Source organism: Zosterops lateralis (genome assembly GCF_965231275.1).
Source record: "Zosterops lateralis genome assembly, chromosome: 5".
Taxonomy (NCBI): domain Eukaryota; kingdom Metazoa; phylum Chordata; class Aves; order Passeriformes; family Zosteropidae; genus Zosterops; species Zosterops lateralis.
In genome coordinates this window covers 70,330,457-70,355,929 of record NC_139766.1, presented here as the reverse complement: position 1 = coordinate 70,355,929, position 25,473 = coordinate 70,330,457, and the positions used below count along the sequence as shown (strand labels likewise).

General features: G+C 41.6%; 1 protein-coding gene across 1 annotated transcript in view; it reads right to left on the bottom strand.

Annotated features, from left to right (window-relative positions):
- Positions 1-25,473, bottom strand: part of NDST4 (N-deacetylase and N-sulfotransferase 4) — a gene marked incomplete at both ends in the record, with an annotated part of 52,476 nt that overhangs the window by 12,549 nt on the left and 14,454 nt on the right. The window contains 4 exons of the mRNA XM_083862388.1: positions 7,016-7,144; positions 8,044-8,229; positions 14,471-14,625; positions 19,212-19,299. Of these exons, the coding sequence (XP_083718514.1) occupies positions 7,016-7,144; positions 8,044-8,229; positions 14,471-14,625; positions 19,212-19,299 (558 nt within the window). The remainder of the gene's footprint in view (positions 1-7,015; positions 7,145-8,043; positions 8,230-14,470; positions 14,626-19,211; positions 19,300-25,473) is intronic.

Sequence of the window (25,473 nt, the reverse complement as noted above, 5' to 3'; positions counted from 1 at the left end):
TCCTTCTGAGAATACAGTTGCTAGGTTTGATATTCTATTTTTTTTTCCTATTATCTCTCCAAGTTTTGCTTCTAAAATAAAAGCTAACACAGCCACTGTTCCCCAGGTCATACACACACCCCACAGGTGCGTGGGGTCTTAGATGAAGAAAACTGGTTGGGAGGTTCTAATCCATTAGTTATATATATATATATATATTTATTTATATTTATATTTATATTTATATTCTTTTTCTCAAAGCCTGCAATGAGAAAAAAATTGGCGGTTTTTTAGGTTTTTTTACTCTTAGCACATGAGTTCAGAGGCTGTGCAAAAATAACTGCTGCTTTTGATGAATTTGTGCAATTGGTGCATGGCTGCGTGAGGGTGGAAAATGCGAATGGATGTTTTATGGCTGTTCATTTGTCACACTTGTGTAAGTGATCAGCATCACAGCTAATTGTGGCCAGAGCTGAATGAGTTCTGCCTGAATGCGCTGCTGCCACTCACATCTGTGGGCCCCAGAAGCTTTTGCAGAAGTTTACAGCAATTCAGTCCTCTTGTTATTTCCATTTTCTAGTGAAATTCATGATACAGGCATTTGTTTTCTTGCCATCTGTGTTTTCTCATTGAAAAGACTTCCTTAGACTAAAAACTCTCTCTAAAAAAAATAAATTAAAAATCTATTCAGTTCAGGCTTAAGAATAAACCTGAGTTCACATGGAGGAAATAAAGCAGATTGCAATGGTTTTTGGGTTCTGTTGGCTTGGGTCAGGCTGAACACGATGCAGAGCTACAGAGGACAAGGGACATCCAGGCAAAAAGAAGCCCAAATCGTGATGAGTTTGGATAAGTGCCCATAAATGACAGTTTGTCTGCCATTTCTCCTTAGAGACGTGGTAAATTAAGATCTGCTTCTAATTGGGATGAATTATGTCTTTAATCCTTGACAGGACACTCTGTAATCTCCAGGTAGAGGAAGGAAATGCAATCCTGGCATTCCCTGTGGAAATGGCTGCCCAGGATCCTGCAGAGCCCACCAAGCTACAGAACAAGTGTAAATCATTCTGTTTATTCTGAGCACTCCTATAAACACTAAGCAAGAGTTTTCACCAGGATATTTTCTTTTGAACTGCAAAGAAATGCCTGGCAAGTCAATATAGGTTGGAGATGCAGGAAATTCATCATTCGTTTTTATAACAGTTCTACTGTCATGTTGCTATCTTAGCAGTTTTCTGACTGCTCTGGGTTATAGAGTGTTCATAAATGATGATTAATTAATCCAGTTTGGTGGCCTAGTCTGAGCAAACAAACCTCAGAGTTAATTTAATTCTCCACTCTTGGTTTCAGAGAAAAAAAAAGCAGCATTTTCAGTTCACTAAAGGATATAATATTCTCAAATCAGCCACTTTCCAATTAATTTTGAATGGCGAACACAGCGAGGAAACTTTGTTCTTGTCCATTTGCTTCAATTAAGGATTCATTTTCAATAATCAGAGAGCTCTGAGTCAGCTTGTTTTCACCTGAAAGGCTTACTCTTGACACTTGAATAAATTATTGCCTGGTGTGTGCATGAAGGTAACAGATTCTTCCCCTCTTTCCCCAGTACCCCCCTTGTTGACACACAGTCGTTTACTGCTATTTCTGCCATCACCCAACTTGCTGGGAAGGAATTCTGGTGAAATATCAAAATGTGTGGGGTGGAGTAGCAGCTCTCCAAAAGCAGGAAAATGTCATGAAAGAAGGAAAGGAGATGTGCAATCCTTGAAATGTTTTCCTCATGCTCTTGGCTTTCAAGCTAATTAGTTTCTAAATATGCTGCTGAAGGCTTGAATTTCCATGGGATAATATTTCCCTGTAGTAGCTCTGTGCAGCCATGTGGGATGAGGGGGAAAAATAATGATTTACCAAGGGGGGAAAAAGATTCAAAAACGTGAGGAAGGTCAGGGTTGATTTAGTGTGTTTCTGACGATTGAGATAAGTTCTGATGTAACCTGTTAACACAACTCCCTTTTAATTTGGTAGAATGAACCTTTCCTTCTTGTCAGGATGGAGAGGGACCTGTCTGTCCCTGTGGGCTGCACCCTGATAACTGCAGCTTCACAGATACTGAGGTTTTTTAGTGGGGAGGTTGCTTGCCTGCTTCTTCCTGTCCCCAAAATGTGCTGTGCTCAGTTCACAGGGCCCTCAGCACAACTGTGCTGTGAATTACTTTTGGATTGCAGCACATTTCCTACCATGCCCAAGGTTATTTTTTTATTCTTTCTATAGCTGTGCCCAGAGAAACAAAGCAAATAAAAAGAAAAATATTATCATCGCTCAAGATGTTCCATAATAACATTCCCAAATCTCTTGTGGAAGGTATAAATTAACCCCTCTCTGCATTTACTTTTAATATTCCGAAGCAATAACGTGTGATTCTCCTCTGTCTCTGTGATGAGAAGAGAGCAAGGAACAAGAACAAAATCTTCCAAGTGTGGCACATGCGGGACGTGGAGGATGTAGATCTAACAGGCTGGAAATGAGCAATAACCCTTTAGTCACGGTGAGAGTTTAAAAATGGAAATGCCTTTAAGTGGCCTTCAGAATTAAAAGCGTCCCATGCCACTTGCCAGAGAGTTAGAATAATAATGTACATTATTATGGGCTGCCTGTAGCTTCTGCTGAAGGGAGTTCAAAGTTACCTTTCAATCACAGCTCTGATTTCGCTCTTGACAACCAAATTCCCACAAAAAAAAAAAAAAAAAAGCTAATCTCTCCTGAAATTCATCTGCCACGTTTCACCTCTGGTTAAAGCTTCTTAGGGGTGTTTGATTGAAGTGGGAAGAGAAGCCTGAAGAAGTGTTTAACTTCTCCCTTTTTTCTGCTGCTTTTCCATTTTTAACCTGATCTGTCAGCTGCAAATACGTGATACTTTGGTGGGCTGGTGGGCCAAATGTTGTGCCTGACTCTAAATCCTAATGTGCAGAGGCAGGTGTACATCTAGAGTAGGGAGGGTTATATTTATATAAAAATATGGAGAAAAATTACTTCTGCCCGTTTTTATGGTGGAACTATGGAAAGGAATCAGTGGGAGATGGAATAAAACCACCCTGTGAGAGGAAGGGGAAAGGAAGAGTCAGGCCAGGCAAACTCCTGTGTAACAAGGAGAGAAAGGAAGGGTGGTGCAGGAAAGGAGTGGTAGGATTCTGGGTTATCCAAAAGCTTTTCAAGGTGAACAGGTAATGGGAAAACGTGCATCACACTGGTAAATAAATCCAACCCACTTCCTGCTCAACCAGGCTAGTCATTGGATGTTGCTCCTTCTCCTCCAAGCCCCATGCACTGATTTTTGCTGTTCTGCTCAACTGAGGTGCCTTTTGTGCTGTCACTTGCTGGCTTAATAAAAAGCTCTCTGGTTTAAAGAGGTGTTTTTTTCAGGAGAAATTACTCTCTTCCCTGTTGTTTGTAGAGGTAATAATATTTAGGGCTTTATTTATTAGCTTATCTTGGCTGTTAAATGTTTATGACTTGTTTATGGCCTGTGGAGCAGGGGAGGAAAGGAGAGGAGCTATCAAACAGATAGTGGGAGACCTTGTGGATGCTGAAGAGGTGATAAATAGAACAGTTTGTAAAAGCATTAAACATGTCATGGCTTTTCCCAGGAGACTGAATGAAGGGCATTGGTCACAGAACCCACCTGGTCTTGTGCCTGACATTCGGATATTGAGAATCCTCCTGAAAATTTCAACTCCAATGGAGTTCTCTAACTTTTCCTGTGAGAAACTTTTTTTTTTTTCCTACTGAAAGGATTTCAGTTTTGGGCCCTGTATGTTACAAATAGGTTGCTTTTAATTCTGAATTTTCATGGCTTACATTTGGAAGCCAAGCAAGGAACTTGCTCTGTTCATCCCATTTGCTCTCTCCACCTCCTGCTCCGTGTTTGGTCATGCTGGGAGCCTTGGAAAATACCTTGGCACACACAGCTTCCGCACCAAACTCCCTTTCCAAAGAAAGAGCAGGCTGGTTTTACTGCTGGTTAACTTGTCTTTCTCTATGGAGTGTGGCAAAGCCAGAGGTGCCTGGAGAGTTGATGGGAAGATGTTTAAAAGGAAAGAATGTGGCACGGCACTGGTGAAGTAGACAATGAGGAAGAGAGATTTTAGGAACCTCTTCTGTGAGAAGAAAAGTTATTCTAGAGTCCAGTTAAGCTAAGCAAATAGTGAGAGGTAGGATTTTTAAAAGGCTGAAAATAAGTGAAATGTTGAACTCCTTGAAATGCCATAAGTTGTTTTTTTTTCTCATCTTATATAACCCAATGAAGCAAATGTTAAAAAAATATCTTTGAAAGCACCTCAAAGCACTGCAAAAAGTTGTAAAGAATTGAGAAGGTTTAGGAAGAGAAAGCATGACATGATGCTGTTCAAAATGGTTTTAAACAGGAAATAAATTTTTACAAGTTTCAGGCTGACTCTGCCTCTGCTGCTGGAGCTGTGGAATGCTGCACACCTGCAGAATACCTAAATATTTTTTCACAATGCTGTTCAGAACCAGAGAATTTCCTAACATATTTACCTAGCTGGGTAGTGTTATATTCCTATTAAGGACATGGTGTTTTTTCTTGTTTAATGCTTTTTGGTATTGCATTGTTGGCTTTGAAGATATGTCATGTGTAGAAATGTACTTCTTTGAGTAATAACATGTTTTCTTGGCTTACGATCTAACTACACTTAATAGAGATACTTATGCTGTCACAAGAATATTAGTCTTGTTTTATTTTGCTATCAAAATCAGATTGGGCACAAAACCAGTTTTGTAAAGCTTTTCTGCATTTTGGTTGGTTGAAGTTTTAGATGTCGTTTTTCTCCTCTTCCCTTCTTTCTAGTGAGTGTGGTGAGTTTGCTGCTCTCTTTTCACTGCTGCTGTGCAAGTGCTGATGCTACAGCTTTTGGGAGGTATGTCCTAATTAAGATTTAGCAACTAACTGGGTTTTGATGTTTGTCAAACTACATAGTAAATAACATCAAAGATAAAAATAACTTAACTCTGATTGAACAGCCAGCTTTGGTCTGGCAAGGGAGATAAGAAACTTTTAACTGAAATTTTTTTCTTCCTTGTATCAAATAGTAAAGCAAAAGTCCAAGAAGATAATATTTCCTTTTCTGCCCCAGACTGTATTTGTATTTCTTATTTGTACATACATCTGAAGCTCCCTGTTAGTGCCCCAAGCCTTCAAATGAAGGAAACCCTTCAGAGGGGAGCTGATTGATACCTTTGAAAGAGTATCACTATTTGGGTTTATTTCAAGCCCAGTCTGTTTGCTGAACCTTCTCCACTAAGTTTAATGAGCTTTGCTTTGAAGTGTTTATGCAAAGAGTAAGTACCCCAAACTGCAGACTTGAGCAGCCTGCTGCCTTAGCTGGATCCTGGAAAGGTCTGCCTGGGATTCTTGTAACCCTCATTAAAACTCAAAGGAAGATGGTTTGATTTCTGTCTGTCTTGGTGGAATTTATCCCTCCTCTGCCTACTACTAAATCATCTCTGCCAGACATGACTCATCTTTAGGATTCATAAATTAGAAAGTGCAAATATCTCTCTGAGCCACAGAGTATTCAGTAGAAGCCATTTAAAAAAAAAAAGTCCATCAGAAGATCGCCTCGACAATCTCTCTGCAAACTTTATTCCAATGCAGTGTCCCTTGGGCACTTTCGAATTTAACCATCTGTGTGGTATTGCTTCATGGAAGCACAAACATTTTTGGTATTTGAGCTTAACATGCTCTTGTAATACATTTGCTGAAATTGCTAGCCATGACCTGAGGAAGGGACAGAGTTTATAGAAAGTACTTGAAAAACTGTTTAATCAAAAGTTGATCATTGCAGGTTTTTTTTCACATGCCACCATCAATATCTACAGCACTCTCAAGTTATTGGGACATAGATTGGCTGAGGAATTTGGGTTGTTCTAAGCATTGCTCGTGGGGTAAGGAGCTCTAAATGCTCTGCTGCAGGCTACTGCACTGCCCAAATCTGAGAAAACCTTCACATGAGTGAGAAATGCACAGGTATTCATCCAAGCATGACAAAGCTCAGCGTGAATTCCCAGCTACACTTAAGGAAAGGATGGGAAGAAAAGCCAGCCTGAGGTAACTGCAAGTAATGGGGAGTCAGGATAAAGAAGAGGGATCTGTTTTATTCTCAAATGAGGCATCATGTGTATGGGATAGAAAAATTCCTGATAGAAATGTCCTGTTTCTTTAAGACCCCCAAATCTGACTTGGACACCACCTTACCCAGCCAAAATGTTCTCTCATAAACATCTAACTGTATAATACCAAAAAATCTATATTCAGGTGTCTAAATAAAAAGTGACCTGGATTTGAGAGTCAGCTCCACCTGAAGCTTCTTTAGCTCTGCAGAGGAGCCAATGAGTACTGCAGATGAAACTCACTGAAAATGAGGCCACCTGGCAAGACAAGGGACATTCATCTTGTGCCTGGTGCAGCTTATTTGGGTGGGAAGGGAAGGAGGGAGGACAATGTCAAGAAAAAATAATTGATATATGGGGGATTTGGGCTCTTTCCCTTCCTCCTTGCACTTCTAGGCTCCTCTCTTAAATGGCACCAGGCAGTTTTTTAGCAGCTCAAAACCTATTTTTAGGAGCCAGTGGTGGAGGAATGATATCAGGCCTGAGCCCTGGGGTTTCCATTGAGCTGTATGAGGAATGCCTGAGGAGCCAAGCTCATGTAAAAAGGGAAAAATTGAACAAGATGAGTTTTTTTCTACCCTCATGGGTTAGTTTCAGCCTCAGACAAGTCTCTCAGAGGGACCTGGCTTCAGGCTGGGAAACAATAAGGAGCTGGAATTAATGCATTTCCCAGGAAATCGTTGCATGTACAGTTGTAGCTGGAAACTGGCAGAAGACATTTTTCTCCTTTCTTCTAAAACCGCTTGTTTCCTCTGAGCAAGTGCTCCTGGTTTTTATTTCCTGACCTGATCTCCTTCCCTTCCTCCCTGTTAGTCAGCACACCCCAAAAATAGCAAAACGAGGTACCTACGGGATTCAGGAGAATGGTGAGGAAGAGTTCACCTCCTCGGATACTCTTGTCCAGCTCCTGAGGACCGCCAGGATATTCCTTGTAAAAAATAGTGTGAGTAAAAAGGCCACAGGTCTGTCGAGGGAGTACCTGGGAACAAAAGAACAGCAGCTTATAGGTATTGCAGCAGTGGCATAATCAACCTGGGGAAGGACTTTTGTTTCCCTTAATTCAATATTTTATATTTTTGAACTCAGTTAGAACAACAACCAAAACCTACGTTTAGTAGAGCATTTGGGTACATGTGTAAAAACACTGCTGATTTTGAGTCAATTCCAGTATTAATTGGACTCGGCAGGAATTTGGTTTCAAGACACTCCCTCTACCTTGTTTAGGGGATCACAATTTTGATTGGGTATGCACAGACAATAGTCAAATTACCTCATGGGGCTTTAAACCATCCCTTGGAATATTTGTCTGTTCACTTTAGCACACCCCATCTAGAGGTTTGCAGCTGGCTGGTAGGACAGGCCAAAGGACTTGAGAAGTTTTCCTGTCCTCTGTGCACTTTTCACTTTTTCTCTCCCCTCCTGCACAGGCTGTAAGAGTCAGGCAGGTGTCCCAGCCCTGGCTCTGGGAATTGCAGGAGCAGAGCTGCAACTTCAGCCTTGCAGAAGCGCTGGAGGAGATTACTTACACCTGTTCATCTTCCCAGGTGATGGGTTTCTAATCCTTTCATGCATAAAGATGAAGCAGAGCTGGGAACAGAGGTCTTAGGCAGCTTAATGATTTCACAGAGCCTAGCCATGGCTTGGTTGGTAGCTGATGGGACCACGAGCACATTTACTTTCTGAGGAATACTGAGTCCATGTGAGTTGGCTTTCTCCCTCTTTTAAACTCCCTAACAAACGCCTCCTTTTGTCACCTTTACACCTGCTCCAGCCCGGGGAATTGTACAGACACCAGGAATCTCGAGGCTCCATCCAATAACCCCAGCCCCCTTTTTGTCACCCCTGCGGTATTGCTATGAACATGGAAATGCAGTGTACCATGATGCCATTGTGGATGAAGCCCCGTCTGTACCGTGCAGGCTTCAGGTGCGGGTACTCTTCCGTGCTGGTGACGCGGATGTGCCACACCTTCTTCCAGGCCTCGTAGAGCTGCAGGTGCACTGGGTACACGCCCGAGTGGTGCGGGGCCACCGCGTAGCCCAGCCCCGTGGGGATGCCGTGCTCCTGCAGCCCACCACAGGAGGGACACAGTTAGGGACACACACAGGAAAAAAAACCTTCTCCAAGGAATTATTCAAAGCTTTTGTTCTGCACAAATGGTGTTGGAGAAGCTGCTCTGCGCCTGGACGGACTTGTACCTATGGTACGCAAGCTGGAAATGAGGGAGAGGCATAGCCTTGGTTTTCTGAAATTCTTTTCCCAAGGAATTTTCTGTAAACAGGAGAAATGTTTTTGCAAACCCTACCTGTATTATTCATTGCTTTCCCTAGGAGAGACTTCTTGATGTCCCTCTGGTCTGACCAATGTGGTTGAAGAGGTTTGTCTTTGTGTCACCAATTGAATTGGTGAAACATTCATACAGGAAATACCATTCCTGTGTAAAATAGTATAAAAGGGAGACATATTCAAAAAATAACAGTCGTTTTCAGCCTTCTGAATCTCAGAGTCTATGTTGTTGTGGTGTGAAACAGTGTCAGAGAGGTGGAGGGAACTGGAATTACAGTTCAATATGACAGTGAGAAGTAATCCTCCTGGATTATGTTTCATTGCTGCTGCATGGAATAGATTTGCCTCCTGTTCCTTTACATGTTACATGTATTTTAATATGCATCCTACCTGCTTGGTTCTTTTCCAAGGTAATCTAGTAAACCAAGGCTGCTTATTTACCAAGCTAGTAAACAGATGGGAAAAAAAATGTTGCAGTGACGTACGTGAGATTTTGTTCCCTAGTTCTGGCATTCCTTCCTAGTTTAATTAAATAAATATTCCACATATCTTCTGAACCTCCTTATTTTTTCCCATGGTATTAAGGTGGTAGCAAAAAATAGCTTGGACCACTTTTACATTTTATAAATATATTTTATACTTAGCTCCATTCCTATATGGAAATATGTGCATCTTTATGAATATAGTCTATAAATTATCTTGAAAATATCTTCTTCCAAAGACACAAATTCATCTTGCTCCCAGAAGGAGACTGGACACATCAGCTCTTTTCTACTCCTTTAAAACTGATGTCCAGGTGGAAATGGCTGAAATATGAGATGATTATTTTATGGGTGTTTTTGTCCTTCCTCTTGCCCACGTTATCCATTGATTACTTTAATTCCAGGAACAGCAGGTTCTGCTGGGCGTCCTCAAGTACTTAACAAAGAAAGGGTTTTGATTTATTGGCAAAAATTAAGTTAAATCGTAACTTAGGGAACACTCATTCCTACATCACATAATGCAACCACTTAAAATTATCCATTCCTTATAGTAAAGACCTCAGGTTACTGACTGATCTTGTAAAAGAGAAACCCAAACTCTCTATTTTGTAATTTACTGAGAACAAAATGTAATTTCAGTTTATTAATGTTTTACCTACTTGAGAGGCATGAGTCAGTTTAAGGGTGGAATGAGGGATAGCTCCATAATGAGAGATGGTAAATCACCCTGCTCTCTATTTTTGGTTGGTTTGGGTTTTTTTTTTTTGCCATGGACATGTCAAGAGGAAAAAGCTGTATCAAAAGATTTCTTTAAAGCTGGCCATTTATTACCCTGCCTGAGAGGTCTGTATGCTCAGACCTGAATATCCTGTTAACCTGAATATCCTGTCTCAGCTGGAGTGTACAAACCTTCACCAAATGTGGGGTGGGCAGTACACACAGACATATATGCAAGGCAAATGTTGATAATGGGGTTGCTAATGAGCACTGCTCTGGATGACCTGTCCCAGAGATGGGATCTGGATGAATATAAGTAAGATCCAGTTTATCTCCTGACTCTTTGATGTGGGGATCACCATGGCAACGGAACGCTGAGATGGTGATCTGCCATTCACAAATAAAATGAGGCAGCTTTTCAGGAGTTCTCAACACAGAAAACAAATCAGTCTATGAATAAAACCTGCCCACTATATAGTTCATCACACAAATACATCAGGCACCCAGATATCCAATATGGAGTTAGGAAGAAACAACGATCAAATGATTTTATTTTCTTTGGGCAGTTCTATTTGCAGTTTAGCTGGGAATATTAAATACTGGGTGTCCCCTTTTAGTGATTTTCTCTTTTGTTTTTCTTCTTTTCCTCTCATTTTGTAATTAAACTTATTTTGGGAGTGAAAGCTTACTTTGGGAGTGTTAAAGGAGGAGTATACTATTGTGTCAAGATATGAGAAATACCTGCACTGAGCCTTTTTTTCTTATATATTCTAAGGAATAATTTCCTGATTTTTTACATTCAAAATGTACATAGGTTTGTTTTTTTTTTCATTTCAAAACTTGTGCTTGTTTGTTTATTTTGGAATATAAGTATGATTTGCCATTGTCAAAGAAAATAAGAGGGCAAACTTTTAATTTAATATGTTTTGTCTACTGTAGATCTTTTCACACAGTCAATTAAGATGCAGGTGAGAAGGTTTTTATTAGATGAAAAAGCTAAATACAACCTCAGCTAAGTTTGCCCAACCTTCTGGCTTTGTCTGATAGCAGGTGATGCAGCAAATGAGTATTTCAGAAGAAAATAAGGTGAGGACAAGAATAAATCTCATCCTGCAGGATGATGTTATCCTATATTTACAGCCCATTCTTAGAGGCACTCTCCAGTGGGGATCTCTCCTTCCCCACATTAAGTATAGATATTAATAATGAGACAAATTAAGCTCTTTTCATCACATGTAGATGCTCTGCCTTGGCTATGTGGTCACTGGGCCCTCATATTGTTGGTATTTAATTGGTGTATTAAGAGCTGATGGTGTATTTGTGGTTTGAGCAGCTCAAGAGTTCCAGGCAGAGGAAGTGCTAATGTGCATCTGCAGATGGTTGCAAGCAGGAGGTGGGAGCCAAGGAGTGTTACTAGACAGGTTCTCAATTGATTTGTTTAGCTTTACATCTTCCTTACTTCTTCCTATCAGCCCACAGCTGCCTTGTACAGCCAGTGACAGTTCTTGCCTTGTCTCCTCTGTGCTTTGGGCTCTGTACTCACAAATGAGCACAGAAGATAATCACTGAGCAAACAAACCAAGGGATGAAATAAAGAGCTACAGGCTTTGGATTCCACTTGTTTTTGTCAGATAAGGATGTACAAAGGGGGAGAAGGAATATCTTGTTATTGATGGCAGGGAAAAGTTGGTTTGCTTTATTTTTGGAATATATGCTATCAGAGACTTCTGCTTAAGCAATTTTTTACCTCTCTATGTATCCGTTGCATTGCCTATAAACTAGGAGAATAATACTTGAAGAATTTTCAGTTTGTAAAATTTAATCCAAGGTTTTGTTCATTAATGTCTTTAAAAGATGTTTTGGGGTCCTCTGACAGAGAAAGAAACCCAAACCACAGAACAAGATCAACTCAAACTCAACTGATAATCAAAATAATTGTAATTTCCCATTTCCTTAGGCAGGCTCTGGAACACACCATCCATATTTACATAAATAGGATGACACTGGGATAGCAAAGCTTTGGGTATCCTGTGACTTACTTTACCACAGTTAAAATCCCTGTCTCTTGCTCGTCTGAGGCTGAGGATCTCATTTATGCTTGATGAGAGATTTGGCAGTGAGGACTTTGGGAATGGGGCCATGGATGGTGCAGCTGTGGGGCCCATCACTCAGGGATAAGGATTTGGCCAGGCATCCAACATCCCCTGCTGCCTGCCAGATCCAGAGCAATGAGACAATGACATTTATGCAAGATGTGAGGAAGTTTCTTCCTCTCACTATGTAGGCAGTGGAAATGATAAATATCTCAGTGACACAGAGAACAGTTTGGAGGGTGAAGGGAATCTCCTGGTCCACAAGCAATGTACGTCAAAGGGAATCCTTGAAGGCAGATGCACAGAGGTGTCCATATCTGCTCTGAAATCAAGGCAGTTAGATACCTAATTAGCAATTAGTCCTGTGTGTACAGAGCTGTTCAGATACCTGATTTCTATCTGTGTGTTGTGACAGAGCTGTTGGAAGCAGGCTGCAATTGTAAGCTCCCATTTTATAGAGCCTTGTTAGGAGGTGTGGATAAAGCCATGTGAAACAGAGCCAGGGCTTTTATCTACCAGCCAGAAGAGCCAAAAGGTCCTAATAAACAGAACTTTTATGTGTCATTTGGGATCTTCAGCAACCTTGAGTATTGTTCTTAGATATAATGATGTGCTCTCCCTTTCTGAACATCCTGTTACCTCCTCAGTCATGTTTAAAAAAAAGTGAACAAAGAAATAGCACATTAGGTGAAGAATTAATGTGATCACACTTCCCAATAATTACTGCAGCTTTCCTTGCAGAAGCTGACACAAAGTGTCACTTCTACGTGCAGCCAAAACAGGAGGTGGGGAGATATAGTCAAAAAATGAGAAATGCAAGAGAAAATGGCACCAGCACCAAGCTGTGTTCTCTTGAGTATAATATTAAATAAAGATAGTGGACAACAAACAAAATACGTGTAGCACCAAACACATTTTCTATGTGTTGTTCCAGATGTCTGATTTAAATTTGGATCCACATTGTGAAATCAAAGAATAACAGAAAGAGGTTTGCTTTAACTCGGCAGGCTTAGAGAAGTGCAGCTTCAGAATGGGGAGTTTCTTTCTCAAATAAGACATGATGCTGAGGATGAGAGAGCCAGGGAGGAATCCAACCCACTCTGAAGTCATGGCTGGGACCTCTCTGATAGCTATCAGGAAGGCTGTCATATTGGGAAGATAAATTTCTCTCACAGGAGAGAATTTCAGAGGAAGCCTTTTGAAAAGAAATGTTCTCATAAGTAAATCGTACAGCTCATATAGATTCAAGGTCAAGGGGTTGATACAACCCCTGTCCAAATGTTAGCAGGAAATAAAAGTGTAATAACAGCAGCTTTTCACTGACATCAGCTCCTTATTTATAGGCACCCTAAGGAGTCTCTACCCTTCAGGACATGGGCTTTATCGTTCTGGAGTTGAAGTTATAAACAGATTCCATTACCAGTTCTGTTTTCGGGCTGTGCTGTAGATTTTGCTCCCAAAGGTGGCTTGACCTGGATGACTTCATGCTTCCTGAAAATACTGGGCGAATTTCCCCATAGGTTTAAAGATGAAGGGACTGTCTATTTTTGAGATATGGGTTGTTTAAAGAATTACTCTTGCATTTAAAATCTCAGCTCTGTTTGGGTCTCTGGGCCAGGCTACACAAAAAAGGCACAAACAGGCTATGCCAGGAATGAGGCTGACAGGGAAGCAGAACTGGAGAAAGGAAAAGAAGTCATACTGCCAACCAGGAGATGGGAAGGGAGGAAAGTCTGGCATAATGAGTAAACAGTTAAGCCCTTTTAAATTAATTTTCTTTAAAGGTTGTTAGGAAAACATTTCTATAAACAAGGGAATAAATAACTTCCAACTGCTTGTTCAGGCATTTGCCTCTGCCTTTTTCCTGATGTGCCTTGGCTGGTGTGAGGGATGGGAGGAGGAAGGGGCTGGGAAGGACTGGGATTGCTGTTCCCAAAGCAGCTGAGAAAGCCCCACTGTGTCCCTCTGCTCCTGTGAGTGGCTCTGGCATTTCTGTGCCTCACCAAAGACCACACAGTGTCTTTCCCAAGTCTTTGTTGTGTGCAATAAGCCAACAGAATTGTCCTGAAAAGGCTGTAAATAGTACAAGCACTGTCAGGTCTGGGCAAGGGGGAGGATGGAAGTTCAGAGCACAAATGAGGAAGAGAGAAGCACCATGATCTATCAATATTAACAAGAGATTAGCCACATAAACAGCATTTTTCAAGCAGGTCATTAAAAAAAGGCACAGTGAAATCCAGCAGTTTCACTTGTTGGCTCTGTCAGCATCAAGATTTCTCCCAAACCATACACCAGGTTTAGGGCTCACTGCAGCTTCCTCCCTGCCTTACTGAGGATGTTTGCAGCAGACTTTAGGAAGCTGATAATCTGTGTACAAGCTGCTGCCTAAAGCTCAGAAGGTTTTAGATACCTAAAGCTAGTGTCTGCTGTGTTTTCACTGATTCTGATCCCTATGGTCCTGCCAGGATACTTGGGGCAGGGCTGCTCCCTCCCCAGAGAGACTGTGTCCATGGGAAAGGCTGAGACAAAACTCAGTTTGAGTCACAAACAGGCTGGGTTTGGGATGAGTTTCTTACCTCACTGCCTCTGTTTGCATACCTGAGTAAATACATAGGTATTGCATATTTATGTATTTATATTTATGGCATATAAGCATAAAACCAGTGTGGAAAGCATGGTCATGGTTGTGAAGGCATCCTAGTAAATCTCTTGGGAGCTCTTACTCACTATTGCAAACTCCTTGTTGAGGATCATCTGCTCCACCAGAGAGGACTCGTTATGGAAGAGGTGAGGCTGCATGTGACTCCACATGTGAGGAAACCACCAGAACTCATCCACTGATCTCAGCAGCAGGTCATCACCCTCATCCTCCTCCTCAGTCCCTGAAGAGGGGAGAAAGGGACAAAAAAGATACTAGAAAAGCAAAGAAGGCACATAATTGGTTTTTAAACACAGAAGAGTTTGCCAAAACCCCTGTTGTCCTTGGCCTATCTCACTGTGTTACCATTACATTTATAAACTATAGGAATATTAAATATAAAGAGTAGGACCTCTTTTTTTTTTATTTTTTAACATGTACGATCTTATAAACCACCCCCTCCCCATTTTCTCTATTTGTTATTTTTGATGCCACACTATCTTTTCATCCCTGTAACCCAGCAGCTTGGATTTATTGTGACCAAACAATGTCAGGAATATTAATGCTGTTTTCCAGGTCTTTTGAAAGCGGGACAAATAATGATGTTCGGTCACTATTAAGGAAAACGTTCAGTATATATCAGTTATTTTCCATTTTGTCCTGATAGTGATGTCACTGTTAAATACAAAATACTCTCCATAAAGACAATATATGAATAAAAATGAAATCTTATCAATTCTTCCCCTCTATCCTCCTTATAACGATCACTTTATTAGCTTTGGTTAATTGAAATCTGATAATTTCTGGTAAAGTGTGAAACAAGCTTTAAAATATAATCAGGTGCAAAGCACGAAGCTGTAATGGCAAAAGGCTTCCAAATATTTCTTAGGGTTCAGTATTCAATTTTGGCCAGGTTTAATCTCGAAGTAAACCCAATAAAAACTCCTGTGTTAGTGAAGGGTATCTGCTTCAGGCAGAAGTGAGGATCTGTGGCTGTAACAAAGAGAACCTTCCATTTGAGAAAGGACACAATGGTGCTCTCACCATCCGCAGGCAGGTCTGCCCTGCTTTTCCAGCCTGGAAAGGCAAAGTGACATTCCGAGAGCTTCACCCTCAAACTACCCAACAATATTAGTTTTTTAGCAGGTTTCCTTCATGTTCTTTGCCATTTGAATACTTTTATTTCACTTCAGTCTAAGGAATAATTGCCAAAATCAGTCTCCTGGTGCAAACACAGGAATCCTGTCTTCCTGCAGGCCCTTTAATGTTTTGCAAAACACACTGGAAGTAAATGCTCCACGGATGTCACTGTTTACTTGGCAGGAACATCCAGAGATGCCTGTTCAGTGTCTGCACTTCAGCTCTTGGCTTTTATTTTTCATTTCTGTGGTGGTTTTTGAAGAATGCCACTACACAGGGAGAGCAGTACTTTGAAACTTTCTCCCAGAGCCCAGAGTCACTGCATCCCTTTGCTCCCCTCTTTGCAGCACTCTGCAAGTTCTAAGGAAGCTGCTCCTGCTGATGGGAGTGCTGCTGGAAACAACCTTGGTTACTAGGGAATTCTAGACTGAAAAGAAAGGCCTGGTGCCTGCTCCCTCTGTGCCCTGCATTTTTGGAGTGACTGCTGGCTTGTTTTTTTTGGATGTGTGTTTCACCTACAGTCACTCAGGCATGGGCAAGGGAAGAAACTTAACACAGGCTTTCAAAATGGGGACAGAGCAGGGAGAAAACTGAGGTTTTGAGGCAACTGAGGATGCCTTTGATAAGCCAAAGTTATGGATGAAGAGGAAAAAAAGTGGCTATTTGAAATACATAAAGAGTTACAATCAAAGTAGATTTAGGTCAAAGTATAATTTAGTGCCTTTATTAACTTTTGAAGTAGAGTGTGGTTCTTGAAATAAATCCTACTTTTCCCCATTAATTTCTTTGTATGTTTAGATATACACCTAATAAAACTTTGTTTGTTTTGCTGTAACAAAATCCGAGCAAGATGTGAAGCATAATGCTTTCCATTTTAAAGAAGAATAACCCCATCCTGTAATGCCAGAGGTGAGGCAGAAAGGTTGGAAGTTTAACCTTAGGGGTGGCATTGCTCATGAGGTTAAATTTTCTTGCAAACCTTAGAAAAGAATGTTGTTTGATTTAAATAATTCTTAGTTAGTGTTATTTCCAAAAAAAAAAACCTCATTCAAAGTTTGAATGGAGCGTTTGGTGGGTGCTTATGTTTAAATATTTCTGCCCAACCCCTTATTCAGAGTATTGGAGGCTAAACAAGAGATCTTGAGGTTCTAATTTCTCGTACAATCAGCATCCTTTCTGTAACTTTCTTCATTTAAATGTGAAATGTGAAAAATGCATAAAACCTATGAACAGGATGAGCATGTGTCTGCTTTGAATGTAGTTTACACAGGTAGTAATTCAAAGTTTGTGCAAATTATTTAACCCCATATTTTAAAACTATAACTGTACTTAGAGATGTCTTTGGAGTTCAAAACTGAAGCAGAGTTGGAAGCTTCTACCAATAATCTTGTACATCTTCAAGGCAAATCCTAAGAATGACTTAATTTCAATTGCTGCAGCATGAACACGTGAGAAGTGTCTGTTAAAGCTGCAGAACTAACAGGGTCTGCTCTTTGGTTTTGTTAGTGGTGTTAATATGGTGCAGAGTTTACCTGCCTGATGTACTGCAATATCTGATTTGTCAGCAGCATCTTTCCATGAAAGTGTGTAACAGTTTAATCTGCCAACACATCCTCACACTCATCTCCCTCCTGTAGTTTTAAAATGATCCAAGCTTTGGTAAAGAGAACACAGTGGAAGGAAGTCAGTAAGGCAAGGCAGCTGTGGTGCACTAATAGAACATGTTGAGTATCTGATGGTAAAAGCCTCTGTGGGTCAGCAAGCCACATGTACAGTAATTAAAAAACACCTTTCCATGCTTTATTTATAATGAGTCAATAAAGGGTATATTGCGTGGAGAATACACTGAAACCTTTCCAGTCAGCTGAGATGACAAAGGGCCATCCCCACCCTCCATTAAAGACTTGGCTGCATCCAGGCTCCTTCATGGAGCCAAGGACATGCTGCTGCTTAGGAAGAGGTTCTGTGCTATTCTGCAGAGCCTTGAGAGCCTTAGGAAGATGGGCACACTCCTCTTTTCTCTTTTTACAGCAGCAGCAACAACTCTGAAATTGGTCAGCATTGTGTCAGAAAACCTGTGACAACGTGGAGGGTTTTGGGATGAAGGAAGGAAGGAGAAATAGTAGCAGGTCAGGAAGTGGGGTTTTCACAAAGGTGCATAGTCTCTGCCAGACACTGCCCACTATGTCACAGTATTAATTAAGTAAAACCATCTCCTCCTCCATCTCTGCCCCCCATGGATCACCATTCTCCCCAGTGGACACAGATGATTGATACTAGCTCTGCTCTGGAGATGGGCACACCTGAGCAGGCTCCTGCTTTAGAGCAGCTCAGAGCCTTGGGCTGCTTTGTTGGGTTCGCTCCATTGTACGTGTGTCCAGTTAATCACCAGAGGAACAACTGCACTGGCGAGTCAGCAGGAAGTGAGGAGAATGCTAGAGTTCTGTCTCCAGAGCTGCTCTCTGACCACAGCTCTGCCATTGCCTTGTTACATGACTCCAAGCAAGTAATTCCATCTCTGTCTGCCTCTCATTTTTCCCAGGCTCTCCAGCCTGTATCTTCAGTCCATGAGGTTTTCTGAGCAGCAGTCTCACAATGGGAAAACAGCCTGGACATAGTGACAGTGATAAAAATACATAATTTTGCCTTCTCTCTACTCATCTCTCACCTCCCTTCTCCCAGGGTGACCTGCCTTACTCCACAGCTGCCTCAGGGTCTAGGAAAGCAGGGGCTGCATCATTCCTAAATGCTTTTAAACTCATCCTCCCATCCTCTTGCTGCCTTCTCCCATGCTCCAGGTAACTTTCCCTGGCACCACTCAGTGAGTGTGGCTGAATGGGCTGACAGCTGAGCATTTTGGAGCTGGTCTCCAGAAGTGGGAAAAGGGTTATGGGATTTGGAAAGAAGGGACAGGAGGTTCTCCCTTGCAGGGAGTCTCTTCTTGCCTCAGCAGTACTAGGGAGCAGCACAGCTCAGTGGCACCAGAGGGAAGTCTGAGTGGAGGTGCAGCAAAGGGGAAGGCAAAAGAAAAGGAAAAGAAAAAAAATTTAAAAAGAGGGTATTGTGCTGTGGAGAAATGGAGCAAAAATGAGAAAGGAGTCACAAGGATGAGGAGATGTGGAAGTGCCTCGTCTTCCACAGAAGCACAGTGCAAGTGTGCAGCTTGTTTCTGCACTGAGTGTGGAAAGGGCAGGGTTTCAATACAAATTTCTTTTCATAATGTTTTCCTTTTATCATCCCTCCTGATTTGCAGATCACTGAGACAGATTACCTTCACAGGTACAACAAAATCTGGTGCATCCCCTTGAAACGCTTCTGCCTCCTCAGAGGTTCTGAGACATGATTTTCCCAATCTTTGATATTACATCATACCTATGACACTGGGAAAACCTTACTCTGTCTTCTGCGCTGGCCTGTCTCCTGTGGAATTAGAGAGATCTCTGCAACTGCTTTACCTCCTTTGTTACCCTAAGATTTACCACCACACATCTTTCAGGAAAACACCAAGGGCATCCTTGTGTACCTGAGCAGCTCATCCATAGTGTGGCTTTACCCTTTGTTCCACTGACATTATGGAACATTTCCCAGTGAGTCACTGGGTTATTTAGAAAAAGGAATGTTTACAGCTAGATTTAAATTTCTGTCACCTATTTAACTGCAGCTACCTGAGAGCATGAAGTTCCTTCTTACCTGTGTGGTAAAATTTTCCTGAAAATCCAAGGTTGAAGGTAAAATTTGCAACCTGAGTGCGCAGTAAATTTTGAGTCTCTAGTAAAGCCTGGAATAAATAAGAAATTAACAGGGATTTAGAAAAATTAATATTATTTTAGGCTCTTTTTTAAAAAATAAAACTATTACAGAGAGCTTTATTTGTTCCATGAGAGTTTGATAGGCTAGAAAAGGCAGTGAGAGTGCCTAAGAATCCAAAAAGGGTGATGGTTCTGTGCCAAGATTCGGATCCAGCTACTCAAGAGGCAGCAATATACTGGATCACTGGGTCACCCATGCTCTGGGTTATTAGTGAAGCTTGATAAAATGTGCTCAAAACCCCAAATCAAATTAGGAATGCTACTCATCATCCAGGCATGAAGGTGTTGGGATTTACTTACCTGCAGGACTGTTTTGGGCTATGCCTGAATAGCAAATTCAGGCTTAAGTGTGAATGAGCAAAGCTTCAGGTTTGAGCTATAGTAGAAGCAGTGTCCATGTCGTAAGTACATTTTTAATTTAATTAATTTTTATTTTTATTCTCTCCTCCAAGCTAAGATAAGCCCACTGGAATGAAATGGAAGGAAAGGGTGCTGCTTATAGAAGAAACAGGTAGTCTTGGCCACTTGTCCAGTTTTTGGTTTGGATATATTTCTAACTACTAGGGAAAGAGAGAAGTTGGTTAAGCCTGTGTGAGCTTTACTTTCTGTTTACAACTGGTAGTTAGCTCTGCACTGTTCCTACAGCTGGTGCTTGTGCACTGATCTGCTTTGGATCCCCAGCCCAGGGAATCTGGGTGTGCTGCATGTGAGATGGGGAGTGCATTTATCTCCCTGTTTGCCTTGCCAATGCTGAATAGGTTAAAAACTATGTTTTCATCAATTTGCTGTGTCTCCATTATGTGGCTCTTGAGAACCTTTCCTATTATCTATTAATAACACTTCTATTGATTGGACCTTCATGTTCTTGCAGAGTTCAAAGATAAAATGATTGCAGTAGCTTACACACACCCTCCAGCCCAGCTAATGTTGTCCTTCATTTGAAAAAAATATGTTCTGTATGGTCATAATATCAGGAAAATAGTTTTATGGTCTAATTTAAGCAGCAACCAGTGCTTGGGACCAGAAACCAAAAGTATCTTCAGTGCAGGATAAACAATGAAACCAGAGGTTGAAGCAGCTGAGGAGTGTGAGTGTAATAGAAGAGACTTCCAGGCAGGGTGCACCTGCTTTGTTATTTGAAATAGAAACATACATTAGGTGGCAAGGAAGATGTAAAACAGAGATAGCGTTTATCAGCTATGACAGTCACCAAGCAAATTCCTCTCCTTGCTAAAGGAAATAAAGTAATCTTGTGACAGTAAATCCTGTGCTTTAGCATTAAATATTAAAGTAGCTGCATGGTTTCCAGCCTATCTTGCCAGACATTTAGTGAGTTGATTATTTCAATCCTGTGACAATTTCATATGTGGGACTATATTTACATAATATATAACATTTATGTTCACATTTTAGTGAACATTTACTAAAATGTAAAACCTCAGAGATGAGCACCACTGTTAGCTGAGACACTGAGGAAAATCCCCAGCTGGTAAAAACTGGCACTAAATTGACACCATTAAAGTCAGAAGCATAGAATCTGAGTCATTATATTTTAGAACATAATTTTCCAAGCTATCTAGAGCATTTTAGATATGTTGGGAAAGACTGATGGGCTGAGCAAAATCAATTTAATTTTCCTTTGAGGGAAGAACATCTTGAGAAATTATCATCACTTAACACATAGTACAAGAAGGGGCACGCAACAAACATAATTTCATCACCTGGGCTCTTCTCTCCTGCTCCCCTCATATCTCAGTAAGATGACAGCGCTGCAGGATAGGCAGGAGCCTTCCAGCCCAGTAAGGTCTCATTAAAAACACAGAGCGAGGATTAAGATGTAAATCCTGGAACCTGCAGTGTGTCAAGAATTTTCCTCTGTCCAAAGGGCAAATCTGTCACTCAAACTGGATTTGGCTTGGTCCTAAAGACTTTTTTTTTTTTTTTGCCATTTCAATTTCCATAAATGCATATTAATTTATATAATATGCAGCTGAATTTTGTTGTCATGACCTCCCCTCTTTTTAACACTAAGAAGATAACGTCAGCTAAGCCAGTCCAAACTTATTTTGTCATTGCTTGTGTGTTTGGGGGAAGGGCAGTAATGTCTTCCACCACCTTAATATGAAAAAAAAATTTAGGTGATTAGGGTCTGCCTTCCCTATCTTCAGTGAAAGTGTGGAGAGGCTGCACATCCCTGGCGCCCAGTGCCAGAAACTTCCCTGGGATCTGCACAGGCTCCATCTGAGCCAGGAGGTATTTATTTGATTTGATTCTGGAGGTTCTGCAACATGGAGAAGGGCCATTGAATTTTAACAGCTGGAAAGCTCTTCCCTTTCCAAGGTCGGGTGCCACACAGCTATTCCCACTCTGTCTGCTGTCCCTGGCCCCATGGGTATCCCCCTTTCCCTGGGGGCTCAGTGGTCCCCACCCCAGCCGTGTCCTCATTGCATGCCTGTGGAAATACAACCAGCATTCCCTGTTGAACCCACATGTGGATATTTTTGGAAAGTTAAATAGATCATGCTTAATAATTATCACTTTGCAAGGAAAAGAACCATGGAGCACACTGCACACAGACAAACAGGCACGTCTCCATGCCAGACTAAGCAAAGACAGGGGCTTTTTTAAAGGTAATCTAAGCTGTTCTTTCAGACACAAACCCTTAATTGCCTGGAATCTCTTAAAACTCACGGATTTAGTTTTATTAATTGAATCTTTGCTATGTCAGTGAAGCTTCTCTCTGACACCCACAAGATACAATTTCTTCATTATATTGCATTCAGCAGCCTTTTACATTAATCCATATAATTACCTTTTGTAGATTTGAAGTTGCCGTGTCTTTATCCTTCATAATTGGTGCATCTATTAGGAAGAAGTTGATATTTTCCTGCTATGTCCTTGTTAATTATAACTCTATCCTTCATTTACATAATAAACTTTTTGGGGCGATTTCTGCAGGAACATTTCATGCCTAATAGGAAGCAATTTGCTTTCCTTCATTAAGTACATTAAAACTTCATGCCCCAGACATCATTGATTGTAAACATTTGATTCTGCTCAAATTTAATGCACCAAGGCATTTTGCTCTGCCATATTAGGTTTATTTATGTGCTGTGTTCTGGATTGTTAGCTGCTAATGAGACTTTGGCTCTTATTGCTCTAAGGCCTGAACAGTAACCTCATTTTAATGAGTTCATTATTTGCTGCCTTCTGAGTGGAAGACAACAAATTTTCCTTTTAATTAAAGGTCAAAACACCTCTGGCTGAGGGAAGTGTGGAGGTTATCAAATCCTTAGAGAAGGCAAATTAATGACTTTTCCTGATTTTGATGCCAAGCATGGGCTGGCCAGGCTGAGGTAGAAGGTGCCTCTCTGGGGAGCAAAACTCCAGATCTAAGTTAAGTGATAACAATGCTAAAATGTGGTACTGGATTTCTGAAGACATTGTTAAGGCAGAACGGAACCTGAAAGTCAACCAAAGTAATTAAAGAGGCTTTCCTCCTCACCCAGAGGTCTGTGTGGATCAATAGTGCTGCTGAAGCATGAGCCCTTCCTTGCACAAGCAGTGGTGTTTGGGGTGAGATGTCAGATGGATTGAGCCAACACGATGGAATCTCCTATTTCTGACTGGGGAAAGTGAGGCTAATATTGGGGGTCAGTACTGGGGCTATTTGTGGGGATATAGATGTATATGCAGCTGGGGGGTTGTGTGTATGTGCAAGTGCACAGACAGGGACCAGAGATCCCTGAAACTTCAGTTAAACCATAAAAGGATTCATTACGGGAATTGATGCACAGATCCTCGTCCTTTTTCTAGTATTCCATTAACCAAGATTGTTCCATGTGCCTTTCATTCTGCTCCCACAGCAGGTAACAGCATCAGGGACATGAGGGTTTCTTGGGAAAGAAAGGACCAGTGTCTGTGAGATCAGCTGGTGAAAACTTAAAATCTAGTTTTGGAGGAAAATCCTAAGAGTTGCTGAAACATAGATATTGTTTAGCTTGAAAACTGCAGCTGTCAGAATATCTTCATGACACCTCTAAACATTATTTCTGCAAAACAGAACCAAACTCCCGACACTTGGAGGTGCCTCAGGGACATTCCCAGAAACTGAGAGCATCAGGAAAAGCTCAGGAGGGACAAAAGATTTGCAGGACTTAACCTTTCCCCAGTGTGGAGCAGAAAACCTGGCATTTCATTAGGGCTCCTGTTCCTACATGTGACCTTCCAGAGGCAATGCAGTGAGTGGGAATTTTGGGGAACAGCAAAACCTCCAGATGTTGGAGATCCCTGTGTCTGTGGCAGCATCTGTGTGGTCATGGTGCTCAGGGTGCCCTGCCTCTGGGGCATTCCACAAGGGAGAGCTGCCCAAGGAAACACCATCCCAAGTTACTACAGAGCCTGGTGGTGAGGATACACAACGTGTAGGGCAGGTGAGAAAGTTCTTCACTCAGTCTGGAAAGAGACCAGGGGAAGGAGGGGAAGTTAGATATCCCTGCTCTGCAGTGTATCTGTAATTTGCTGTCATCTTGAGTTATGTTACTTGCACAGACTTGTTTGAGGAAGTGCTTCTGGCACGGGAGGATGTGCCAGTGCCTGGTGTCCCAGGGCTGCAGGGCCAAGGTTACACTGTCCCATCACCGCCTGAGGGATATGACTGAGAACCTGGTCAAAAATGGCCTCACTTGCCATGACTCAAAATCATTATTCATTTGGGAGCAGACCCTAGTGCTGGATAATGACTCCACTGCAGGTTTCTGCTCTTTCAGGTGTGTGTATATAAAATATGGATATGCTCACTATATAGACAATACTTTTTATTTATATATACTGTAGATAGAAAATATGTGCAAACATTTGCACATATATATAACTTTGACATTACCTCTGCTTTGAGCTAGGGCTTAGATTAGACGACCTCCAGAAACTCCTTCCAACCAAAATTGTTTTTCACTACCAGTTTTCACAGGCTCCTGTGGCACGTACTTGTTATTAATACCAAGAAGTCTTTTAATGCATTTATTCACTTTTGTCCCTAACATCTGTCCTTAATGCTTGTGCAGCTACACAGCCCTGACGTTCATTCCCAAGCTGTTCTGTGCAGCAATTTGCTGGTGGTCTGTAGAAAGTTGGAGGACTACCATATAATAGTTTTACTCTAAATTTTCTGCTGAAAATTTTTGGAAGGAAAAAGCAAAAAGCAAAGGGTACTTGCAGCAATGTTTCTTTGCACTGCAAGCAGCTGCTGTCAGGATGTGGTTTTTTTGATTGCCTCTCCCCATTCTTGCTCCCTCCCTGAAATCTATGCTAGGATAAAAAAAATCTGACTAAGCCTGCTGGAGTGTTAGCAATTTTCAAAGCCGGTGGAATTGGAATTGATAGGAATACCACAAAGCAGTTAAAATCATAGTAATGACTGTAAGGAAGGTGTGAAATAACTAGCCACTGCTATTTTCTGACAGGAAAGCTGTCAGTAAAAATGTGATGTCTAGCCTGACATTACTGATGGGGTCACTGCAACACAGGGATTCCAAGTTCCTTATTTTCAGCTCTCAGATTGGAGCATAAATTTCTGTCATAAGGGGGACAATCAACTCAGCTGTATCTGCACTTGTTAAAACTCAGCTTAGTGAGGAATTTATAAGCCCAGTGAAGCCGAGTTGATGGTTTCTGTGTGGTGAGGATTTTAGCCTACTTCCCACGCTTATGGCAGATAATAGCAGAGTGTAGGAATTAGGAAGAGTCCACATTGACTTACTGGCTAGAGTTTGAAAGCAATTTAGGGGTTGGAGTTAGTAAAATCTTTAATGGGATCTTGAAATCACTCATCGTATACCCTATGCCAAACCTGACTGGAATAGCAGGGACCGGATCAGAGGGAGGCTGCCAAACCTCAGACCCGGAGATACTTTTCACCCAATCCTTCCTACAGATGATGCCATTCCCAGTGCTGGGTGCAGAGCTCTGGGCACAGCCAGGGAGTTGAGAGGGTTTTGGCCCTGCCTTCCCGAGGGGTGGGGCTGCATTTCCTGGTGCCTTTGTTTCTGTGAAGCATCGTGCTAATCCATAGTGCCATATAAATAATTAACAGGGAGCTCTCGGCTGGGGCTGAGCACAGCCAGCTCTCCCTGCAGATCCATTCT